Source organism: Rhopalosiphum padi, chromosome 1 (genome assembly GCF_020882245.1).
Source record: "Rhopalosiphum padi isolate XX-2018 chromosome 1, ASM2088224v1, whole genome shotgun sequence".
Taxonomy (NCBI): domain Eukaryota; kingdom Metazoa; phylum Arthropoda; class Insecta; order Hemiptera; family Aphididae; genus Rhopalosiphum; species Rhopalosiphum padi.
Genome location: NC_083597.1, coordinates 65,654,472 through 65,666,383, shown reverse-complemented (window position 1 = coordinate 65,666,383; position 11,912 = coordinate 65,654,472). Strand labels below are relative to the sequence as shown.

Here is an 11,912-nt window from a genome sequence, read left to right as displayed (position 1 = left end):
ACATAATAGGAAATTACAAAATTGAAATTTATCGTCAATTCATTTAAACGTTGAATTTCAAAATAAAATATAAAATATATATACCTAGAGGGTCCATCTGAAACACCATCTCCAAATTGATGACAAAACAAACACAAACGTTTATCTTCTGGTAATTTTGGTGATGTCACAGTGATTCCCATACGAAACAGCATCTATAAAAATAAACAAATATTAAATAAATTATCAAAATTAAAAATTAAAAAAAACTTTAGTACCTCCATTAGATCTTTGTCAGTAGATTTTTTATGCTTTGTGAGAGGAGCTGGAACACTATTTGAATTCCAAAGTCTGTAAATATTACTCTTATGTATAGTTTTTGTTTCTTCAACAGTAGGTTCACATTTTATTTCCTCTATGTTTTGTGAAGTATCATCAATATCCTGATAACAATAAAATTATATATTTATACTGTTAATGGATCGTTAAAAAAATGAAATCAACTTACCATTTTTTCAGTAACATCAGTTTTACTAGATATTGGACTAGTTATTTCAGGATCTACTTTTGAACGCTTTGGCGGTGAACCTTCAGATAAATGATTAACATTGGTTGTCGCTTTATCTTTAGACTCAGTTGGTGGGCGCAATAGCGAAGCAAAAGTTTGAAAGCACATTGTACTACAGAAAAATATTTCATCTGCACACTCTTCGACAGATAAGAAGGGAATTTCGCTTGCTTTCTTTTTTATTAAATTATTTAATATAACTAAATCACAATGACGGCAAAATTTGGCAAAGCCATTTAATATAGTTTGAATATCTATTGGAGCTCCTTCTTTTCCATCTTTGGTTTTAGATCTGTACAGTCCTAATTTATGTGACATTGGTGTAACAGTTCTTTCAGTAACTTTATAGTTGGGAATATCAGGTAAATCGAGTAAATTAGCTAAGCCTTGAAGAACTCCCATAATATCTTCAGCCGCATCTGAAGTTATAGTTAATGTAACTGTCATAGTATTGGAATCCCGCAATGGTAATGCAGGTGAACTTCGTGGAGGCGTTTTACCAACTTGAGATAACATTCCTTGTCTTACACCCTGATTTTCTTTATCATCTTCAATGTTGATTTTATAATTGGGGCGAGGTTTCAGAGCCAATGGTGCAACGAGTTGATGAACTGGAGACATGTATCGAGTGAAATTTAACAATGTATCTGTTGAATCACTATCGTCATCATAATTTTTAAGCCCTGTAAACATTTGATTTAATTAATTAAAACCAAGATAATAAATTTTAAAAAAAATATTAAAAAACATACCTGGGAAATGGATTGGAGTTTGACATGCTGCCAACTCTGGTGAAGAAGAGCTCATTATAGTGTCTGGAGTATCATCACGATCACGACCAATTTCAAACTTCTTCTCATCGTCTAAAATATTTATTTACATTTGAATAAAAAAAATGTATATAATACTTATGTTTTATTATCACACATACTATCAGATTCAAACTTCAGAGGGTCAAATTCTTCATTATAAAAGCCTCTTTGAGTGGATGGTTGAGGTAATGGTGAGACAGGTTCTAAATCACCAAAAGGTTTTGTATTGTAATAATCACTCTCGCCTGGCAGATTACATGAACCCACTTTACCTTTTAAATCACCACTTTTAAAGCTAAAAATGAAGTATAGTATTTTTTTAAAACTGAACAGATTAAAAAGGAATATAATAAATCAATTTTGTAATAATACTTTTGCTGAGATAACATATCTCCAATACCAAACAATGGACAAGCTGTTAAGTTTTGGTTTAAAGATGGCTCAATAACATTCATTGGCTGAAGCTGTCGTAATTGTGACATTAGTGCATCAATGAAAGAATCATAATCTTCTTCTGGTTTAGAACCCTAAAAAAAATAATAATAATATAAGTGTTTACAACATGAAAAAAAAAGTTTGAAAATATTTATTTATATTACCTTTCGGTGTCGTTTTTTTGGGATAATTGTAGAACTTACATCTTTCCCTTGACTTTGCCTACGTTTAGCATAATATTGCCTGCGTTTATACTTCTTTTGATCTACAATAAAATAATTTAAAAATCATGATCCTATAAAATGTTATTATATAAAATATAAAAAATTTACCTTGATTATCTGCATTCATGTCTATTGACATATTCATTGAATTATTCATATCGGCTGGATCTACTATCCTTGTAGAATTTTGGGGTGACACTAATTCATCTGATGACATGACTTCTCTTTTTACTTCTCTTTCAGGGCTAAATCCTCCGCTCATAGTAGTTGTAGGAATATGTACTTCACTTTTACTTTCTTCATCTAAACGCTCTAATTTAATTGCTGAGTTAATAGACTCCATTATTGAATCAGATGAAGTGATTGGTTGAGTCGCTGTTGTTTGCGATTGTGATTGTAGCTGTGGCTGAAGTTGTGATTGAAGCTGTGGTTCTGATTGTACTTGCAGTAAAGATGGTTGTGGAGGTTGTGGAGTAGGTGAAGTTTGCGTAACTGGAGTTTGAATATCAGACCGCTGTAGAATAACTACAGGTTTAGGAGATGACTGTGGCTCAAGTTTTAGAACTTGAGCTTGTGGTTCAGATTTTTGTACCTGAATTTGGGGTTCAGGCTTTTGTAGCACTTGTGGTTGAGACTCTGGTCTTTGTGCAACAGGTTCAATTTCTAATTTTAAAGGTTTTAGTGATTGATGTTGAGATTCAAATTTATCATCTTTTTTTGGTGAAAGTAATGAAGGAAACAATAAAGATGGTGTAGGTGAAACAGGCCTTGCAAGTTGAGCTTCAAGAGAAGGTATAATTGGCAAGCTTATTGCAGTTGTAGTAGTTGGAGTTTGATTAGCACATGCAGTATTTTGAAGAAGTTGTTTAAGCAATACGTTCTGAGATTCTTCAACAACTTTAGGTGTACGTGATTCCTGCTTGGGTACATTTATCATACATGATAATTGAGAACTATTTTTTAGTTCTTTATCATCAGGTTTTGATATTATTTGAATTGATTTAGCATATGAAGTCGAAGACGCAGTAGTAAATGCTGATATTGTATCCCAAGTATATTTTTGAGAACTTTGCACTACTGATGTTGTACGGGCTGGTAAAACTATAGTTGAGTGTTTTGTCTGCTCATCTGATTTTGATGTTTCAATTTTAATGAAACCGTCTTTCTGTTTGGGAGACATAATAGTACTTAAGATTTGAGCTAAATCTGAATGCATAAGATTATCTTGCTTTGCTAATAGTAAATTTTGATCTTTTAATGCATCTGATGAAGGGTTTAAAATAATAATATTTTTACTTTGGGTAGACGGATGAGATCGAAGTAGACTAGTCACTTTTTTTATATCATCTGATTGATCAGTTTTCAAAATAGATACTAAACGGTTTTCTTTTTTGGGTGATGGTGCTGGTTTTGGAACTTTTGCATAAGAATGAAAAGAATAGCTTTGAATAACATTATCAATATTTTCTTCTTCGTTTTCTTGACTTAATTCTGCTAAATTGTTTTCTTGTTGAATAACTTCAGCCTTAAACTCTTCTTTTTGTTCTATATGTGGTTCTGGATCATTAAGTAATTTATCCAGATTGAAAACAGATTTTTCTGGTGATCCACTCTTTTCCTCCTGGTCACATTTTATGCTATCGCCAAGTTCATCAAAAAACATCAATCTATCCATTTCAGAAGCTTCATCTTTCGGTAGACCACCAAGAATGCTATCATCATTTTCATTCAACATCAAACCTGGTGAATTAATTTCTCTATCCATGTCCAATAATTCTTCACCAACTCTACTAGAGTTTAATGATATTTGACCAGGATCCATGTTCATGTGTATAGTTGATATCATTTGTATATCATCTAATTCTTCAATGCTATCTTTTTTGCAATTTTCTGATAAATTTACATCTTTGTAAACTGGTAAATTTCTACTACCTTCATTTTTAGGAGAAGTTGAAATAATCATTGGATCTGTATTAATTCCTTCTGGAGCTTCTTTTTGTTTGGATATTTGGGTTGGAGGTGGTTGTGGGGAAGGAACTGGAGGTGTTCTCGAACCCTCATCATCTGAATCTCCATACTCCAATGATACTAATGATGAAACTTTAGATACTGGTATTGCACTTAGTGGCATATCATTACTTTTGAATACACTTCTTTTTACCTCATCTTGAGCATCTTTACTAACAAACTGTCTACCAGTACTCCACATAGGTGCCCCACCTTTAAGACCTAATTTAGTGTACTTAAATCCCTTAGGAGGTAAGCAATAATGTCCACCTCCACGAAGTCCTAATTTTGCATACTGATATCCTTCTGGCGGTATATTATTTTCTTCCCTGTTTTCTTGTTGATCTGGCATCAATGGACTACTACCTACATTTGGTCGCCTAGCAGGCATAGGACTTGTTGTTGGTCTAATGTATGGGTTTTGTTGCATAGGACTCATTGGCGAACTAGGAGGGCCCAGGCTGTTTCTTGGACTCTGCGAAGGTCTAGGACTTGGTGAACTGGGGGGCTGTCCAAACGGTGAAGTTGCTGGAGGATGAGTATATCCCTGAACCATAGGACTTTGAGGCATTAATGGTGACGTAGGTTGTACAAACTGAGTTTGCCTAGGGCTTTGAGAAGGCATTGGTGAATTAGGAGTAAACTGTACAGGGTTAGGTGACTGTACTGGCTGTGAAAATTGCTGAGGACTTTGCGACAGCATTGTTGACTGAGTTGATATCATTGGACTATTTGGTTGACAGTATTGCTGATTGTTGGAAATGGGACTTTGTGGAGGCATTGGAGATAGAGGTGGTTGTTGATTTGGGCTTTGAGGAGGAATCGGAGACTGTTGTTGAGACTGAACCATTTGTCTAGTAACTTTGCCTTGAGATATAAGTTGCTGTTGTAGAAATCTCGTTTGTTGCTGGCGTTGTAATAAAATTTGTTGTTGCTGCTGTTGTTGTTGTTGTTGGCGAATAATATTTGGATTAACAATTTCTCCTGGTTCTTGTTTAATAGTCTGCTGTAACAACACTGTTTGTTGCTGCTGAGGAGATAATTGAGACTGAATAACATTCTGTTGCTGAGGTGAACGTTGAACTAATTTTTGCTGAATTTGAGCATTATGTTGAGCCATGATATGTTGCTGCTTGGCTATCTGTAACTGCAATTGTTGATGTTGAAATAACTTTTGCTGTTGAGTCATATTGGTCTGTCCTGGATTTTGCTGCTGTTGTTGTTGTTGTTGTTGTTGTTGTTGTTGCTGTTGCTGTTGTTGTTGTTGTTGTTGTTGTTGTTGCTGCTGTTGTTGTTGTTGCTGCTGCTGCTGCTGTTGCTGCTGTTGTTGTTGCTGCTGCTGCTGTTGCACTTGTATTGTATTTTGATTATTTTGTGATTGTAATTGCAATTGATTCTGATTATTCTGTGGTTGCAAAATTTGTTGTTGTTGTTGTTGTTGTTGAGGAACATTTTGTTGCTGTAACTGTTGAAACTGTTGTTGCTGTTGTAATATTATGTTTTGTCTCTGAATAACTATCTGCTGTCTTTGTTGAGGTGACAATTCTGCTTTACCATCTTGATTTCCAGAAACAGTTTGTTGAACGAGTATTTGTCTTTGTTGCTGATTCTGTCCATCATTCATTTGTTTTTGAATTTGATCAATTTGCTGTAGCAACATTTGTCTATGTTGAGCTAATTGCATTTGTCTTTGTTGAACTGCTAATGGATCTTGATTGGCAGAATTGTTTAATTCTTGTTGTTGCTGAGATATAAGTATGGCTTTTTGGGTGAGCTTCCTTTGTAAGAGTAACTGCTGTTGTTGAGGAGTTAATTGTTGGAAAGTTAGTCGTTGGATCTGCTGAGGTTGTTGAATTTGAGATCCTTGGCTTATAGTGACATTGGTCACCTTTGAACCTTGATATGTATTAGAAGTGTTCACAGATGGCATATGACTCTGAAGAGACACAAGTGTTGGGCGTGCTCTTAATGTTAAGCCATCTGGAGAACGCACAAATCTTATGGGAGTCATTCCTGCATGCCTTTTAAAAAGATAAAATTTTAAATAATTAGATTTTATCATACTTAATTATATATTCTTTAACTTAACAACCAAATATGTTATAGAACTATTAACAAATTTAAAAGTGAGTATATTATTTGGTTTATAAAAGAATTAAATTTATAAATATTTTAAACAAAGTATAATTACTATCATATTTTGCTCCAGTAACTCACTTTAAAATTTAAAAAATCAATAAAAGCCAATGAGAATATCATGATAATATTATTGTCTTTAAATTTTTTAATAGGCTAATTTACTAAAATACCTGTGGTTATTTCAGTACCATAAATAATAGAATACCAATTTTTTATTATACACAAACTTTAACAAAAAAATTAATAATTTTATGACTATAAATAGACTTAAGTATTCATAAAAATTCAGAAAGTAACAGTAATTCTATTTTATAATTATTTTCATATTGTAGGTATGCAATTTTAAATTCAAAAACAAAAAAATTAATAAATATGAAATGAAACTGTTTACCTAATGACATCATAAGAATTTTTATCACATTTAAATGAATAAAATATAAACCGTTTAACGAAAAAACATATAAGACATATTAGACAGTGTCTAATTTTTATTGTCTTCCTCACCAACTACTCAAATAAAACACTAGTATCATAGTTGGTCATCTGCTCAAATCAGTATAAAGGGCAATTAAGAAATAAAAAAGGAAACTAATCTCATCTTGCCATACGCCTGCGCTTTTTACATTTTGTTACAAATTATTAATTTTTTTACATCCAAAAACATTCTTTTGATTTTTGTCTTTGAAAATTTTTTTTGGTAGAAAATTTGTCACTTAAAAATTCATACACTGAGTGTTGGCCACCATTGTAAACGAGAGGTGATATTAGGTTACCGGTCAGTCACAAACATTTTTATGCACAATGTCTGTGTGCGTGCTTTCATTGAACACAGTATATATATCGCAAAAAATTTTTTTTATAATTTTGGAGTAAACATCATTATATAATTCTACAAACCTTGTCAATAATTGGTCTTGTGTATTTGAATTCACAATCACTTGCCGTGGACTTGATTGACCAGGATTACGTAACTGAGGTGAAGGCAAATTAGATCTAGGTGATGGTAATGGGGATTGTTGGTTTGGACTAAATGGGTTTTCTTCAGTCTATAGAAACAAACAAATATACATTAATACCAAAAAAAAGCTTGTTTCAATATTTTTCTATAACATACTTGAGATAAAGGAGTGGAAATACTATTGTGGGGAGACATTGAGTTTTGTTGATGTTGAATAGTCCCCACAGTTGAATTTGGAGACATCATTACACTTGGTGACTGTGGACTTTCTGCAGTTGTTGAACGATGTTTATTTTTGTACTCCTAATTATACATATTATTATTATTAACTCAGATAAAACATTTTATCATTGTTTATAATATTACCTGTATAATAGCCATATGCTGTTTATTTTGCTTACGACTTGAATCCAATAATTTTTGCACAGCTTGCTGTTCTGCAGTAACACGTTGGAATTCTATTGAGTCCTGTTCTGACAGCTCATTACCTTGTTTTCTAGCAACACGTTGTTTACTATTCATGCTCTTTCTCATTTTTCTTAACTTCTGAACTTCGCTTTCATAATATTTCAATTGCTTAGTTATATTGTTACTTTGTTCATTAAGCCATACTTCGTATGTATGCTGTGTTTGGCGATCTTGTTCTGTAGCTATAACTTCAGGTGGTTGTGCTGGTGGTGTTAATACTGGAGCATTAAAAAGTGGAACTTTCAGAGCTATAAACAAAAATTAACTATAATATCATTCAAACAGAAAAAAAAACCTTTACTAACATTGTTCAGTAAATTGTTGTCTTGCTGGAGATTGACTGGGTAATTGCTGAGGTTGTGACCAGTTTTGTACAGGCTGAGAAGTTGATCTTTGTAAAAATGTAGGTCTTTGCATATGTATTTGATCACTGACTTGTTGTTGAACAACTCCTGTACCACCTAAACAAATTATTGATGATATATTTAACAGCTATACTTATATATTATATATTATATATCATATAACAATTAAATTACTTTGTTGAATTATAGGTGGTGATGCTATAGCAGAACCACTAGCAGAAGAATTCATAACATCAGCTCGCAAAAGTTCAAAATCAGCATCACTCATTAGAGCAGGAAGAGAAGAACCCGTGGATGAAACATTACTATTAACACCTGATGAATCAACATTTTGTCGTTTCTCTTGTTCTCGTTTTTCTTGTTCTAAAAGATCTTCTAATAATAAGGGCTGTTCCTAGGAAATAAAATTTTTTTTATTAATATTCATTAAATAACAGTAAATTTACAATTTGTAATATTCTACAATGAATACTAATTATTTCAAAGTTTTTGCAGTGCTAAATGAAACACGCTGTTGAACTACATATGCTAAATATTGACAATAAATAATATTTTATTGTAAAACATGCTAAAATGATGTATATATTTAAAAAAATAATAATTTAATAAAACTAAAAAAACATTATTTCTTATTTACTAGTTCTTCAATTAATAAAAACAAACAAAATATGTATTCAAAAATATGTAAAAATTAAAAAGAAAATGTAATTATAGCAACAACTGTAGTACATATTATATAACTATTAGAAATAATTGCAAAGTACAATAACAAAAATAAATAAAAATTTATTAGGATTAAGATGTAATAACATAAAAAAAACCTATTACTTTTAGAATATACAAAATAACTGGACAAAAAGGTATATCTTTCAAATAATTTATACTAAAATAAAAATAGATCGAAATTAATTTTTCAAAAACTAGTTAAAAATTTGGTTTTTATAATTTTTTTAACACTGTAACTGCAACCAAAACCAAAAACCTTAAAACCAGGATAAAAAATCCATAACTAAATACTAAATATTTAAAAAAAACTATTCAAGTTTCCTTTAACTTTGAAACTTTTAATTTTTGAGCAAATATGTAAAATATTGAAAAAAATCCAACGTTACATCACTGACACTGTTCTAACCTTAAATTTTGATAATAAATAAATTCACTTTAATATTAAAGCTAATATATAATAAGTTATACTGGATACAAATTTGCTAAATATGGAAAGACAAAGACGTCAACAAATGTGGGTGTAGAATCCTCATAAAATGTTTATACTATAAACACTAAGAAGTCCATAAAAATGGTTATACAAAAATATAAAATTGATATAATATTAGATCTAGTATTTATTATACTTAGACCATTCATATAAATTATATACTTTGATAGATTATTAATTACTAAAATATATTATCACCTATCCCTAATATCTTCCAAGTTTATAATCTTAGATAAAGTGTCTAGATATTTATCCTATCTTGTAAAAGCTAGACAGGTAACACAAACCATTAGAGTAGATTTGTGATTGTAATAGAAAAAAAAATAGGGGAGGAAAACTAATTATACAAAATGTCTCCAGCTTATCAAATTATCATTCAGGATATCTAATTCATAACAAGCATTCAATTGAGTTTAGTTACCATAGTCATGATCGTAATATTCTTAATAAACAAATTTAAACAACTCAAAAACTACTCAAAAGTACCAAAAATGACTTAACATTTTTAAAAATGTACGTTTTAAACAATTAATTTATCATAAATCATATTACTAAAATAGTATCTGCCTACAGTTTATTAAATAAACTTAGATCGCAACAACAAACGATAAATATAATGAACGCCGATAATCGATAAGCTAATGGAAACTAAATGTGTTATAATAAAATGTAACTTTCAACAAGAAAAATGCAAACATATGTAAAATAAAAATTATACCATTAAATTCTATACTTCACAAATCAAATTTCTATAAAGACGAGCCTCAAATTTGAGCATTAGAAAAAAAGATAAAATGCATTAAGTTCCGGGCCCTAGCTATATCTATATAGTTTAAAGTAGAAAAGAGGATTGTTATTTCAATAATAAAAGTTTGTAATCACAAAAAGCACTCATTAAGTAGTACAAAAAAATCTCAAGAATTTGAGAAAATGATCTGTAAATATATTTAAAAATTCCAAAAATCAGATTATGGATAACTGTATTATTGAAAAAAAAGAGATGAGCATGGTTGGTGAATCACCTATATATCTCTGGTAATTATTAGTGTTAATTAACATCAAAAGGTTTTTATTCATACTACGGTCAAGCATAATTAATACTTCATATAATATGGGTTAAATTGAAGAACATTAAATATTTTACAACTTATATACTTGATGGTTTAGTCGTATATTAAATATGTATAAAAAAACAAGTGCTGTACAGATAATGGAAACCAATTGAATCATAGTAAATATTTAATTTAATTTGCAGATTTAAACAAATGTATATTTCAAATTTATTTGAATTTGTTTTGTAGTTTTAAAAGATTTTTATGATAACTAATAAACTCTAATATGATAATTGATAATACTAATTAGTGCCAAATTTAGTGAGTTGAATAGAAAAAAGATAGAACTAATAATAAATAAAATGTACAAACCATATTTTGACTCAAAAAAAAAAAAAAAATTACAATTTTGTTTTTTACTAATATATTCAAGATATAATTAAAATAGTAGTTAATTATTAAAATTATTAGATTTGGAAACAATAAACATTTGTTATATAAATTAATTAATCATGAAAATCGTCTAAAATTAAATTGAATATAATTGATTCCTAGAATATAAAACTAACTTCTCATCTAGTTTAACAAATTTAAGATTTGTAATTGATTATTAATATATGATATTTATTAATATTAATGTTATTTATGTAATTAATATTATATATTTATATTATAGTAACTAATGTTCATTCTATGTAAAATTGCATAACTTCTAAACTCCTAGTTAAAATTAAATATAATTTATAGCTAAAATAAATATTTAAAAACATTTTAAATTTGTTATACAAAAATAAAACTTTTAAAATTTTGTATTTTGAGTCAAAACAAAGTTAAGTTTATGTTTGGTAGATATTCAGTGATATTTAATTACAACACGTCTAAAACAATGTGTAGTGCACGTGATTATTATTAGGTTTAATTATTTAATGTAAGTAAGTTCATTTTTATTTCACAGTATTTAATTTCACGACATATCATCCATCTCAATTCTTCTAATTACCTGAAGCAACAATGGTCTTCTCTGCATTTGAACGCCCATAAGACTGTGTGGTACCATGTCACTGTGTGGTAAAGGAGCCCTCATACGGACCTGAAGGGGGGCCACATTTGTTAGTGAAATCCCAATTTGTCATATATTATGTATATTATCAAGCACATAAATTAGAAATATTTCACCCAACATTAGATTAACAAAATAAAACAATACATTTTTTCCTTTCTTTAGTTTATACAATTACACATAACTTATAAATATTTATAAAAAGATTTAAATCAGATCAGATGATGTTATCAAATTAAATAAATATTTGACAAAAGTATATTTAATTGAAAAATGCATGCTTTCTTTCTGGAAGTCTACAAAAAAAAGTATCTAGATGCAAAATAGGAGAAACCACTGAAGGGATTGCAACGAATAATTGAACTACTATTATGCTATGACAATGATAAATTATAACATAATTTAAATTAACACTTTACCTGATGTTGTCCTGGGTATGGCGGAGGAGGTCCTGGATAAGGTGGAGGTGGAGCCAACTGGCGGGTTTGTTGAACTGTCCCTTGCTGTATAATCTGCTGAGAACCTATCAAGCGATTAGGCACAACTGTACGCTGCATTTGAATTAGTCGCTGTTGTTGTTGAATAGAGACTAAAAATCAAAATAGAAATAATAAAATATAATTTTAAAT

General features: G+C 30.0%; 1 protein-coding gene across 6 annotated transcripts in view; it reads right to left on the bottom strand.

Annotated features, from left to right (window-relative positions):
* The window catches only part of LOC132917887 (uncharacterized), a 29,768-nt gene that overhangs the window by 3,208 nt on the left and 14,648 nt on the right, over positions 1-11,912 (bottom strand). For 4 of the 6 annotated variants that reach the window (XM_060978870.1, XM_060978903.1, XM_060978912.1 and 1 more), the window contains 15 exons: positions 11,703-11,872; positions 11,224-11,313; positions 8,130-8,349; positions 7,896-8,051; positions 7,489-7,838; positions 7,279-7,425; positions 7,062-7,210; positions 2,127-6,046; positions 1,959-2,059; positions 1,732-1,886; positions 1,479-1,654; positions 1,300-1,410; positions 488-1,230; positions 258-422; positions 85-194 (listed from right to left, as the gene is read on the bottom strand). In XM_060978870.1, coding sequence (XP_060834853.1) covers positions 85-194; positions 258-422; positions 488-1,230; positions 1,300-1,410; positions 1,479-1,654; positions 1,732-1,886; positions 1,959-2,059; positions 2,127-6,046; positions 7,062-7,210; positions 7,279-7,425; positions 7,489-7,838; positions 7,896-8,051; positions 8,130-8,349; positions 11,224-11,313; positions 11,703-11,872 — 6,763 coding nt within the window. The remainder of the gene's footprint in view (positions 1-84; positions 195-257; positions 423-487; positions 1,231-1,299; positions 1,411-1,478; positions 1,655-1,731; positions 1,887-1,958; positions 2,060-2,126; positions 6,047-7,061; positions 7,211-7,278; positions 7,426-7,488; positions 7,839-7,895; positions 8,052-8,129; positions 8,350-11,223; positions 11,314-11,702; positions 11,873-11,912) is intronic. The other 2 variants (XM_060978888.1, XM_060978896.1) reach the window with 2 other exon arrangements.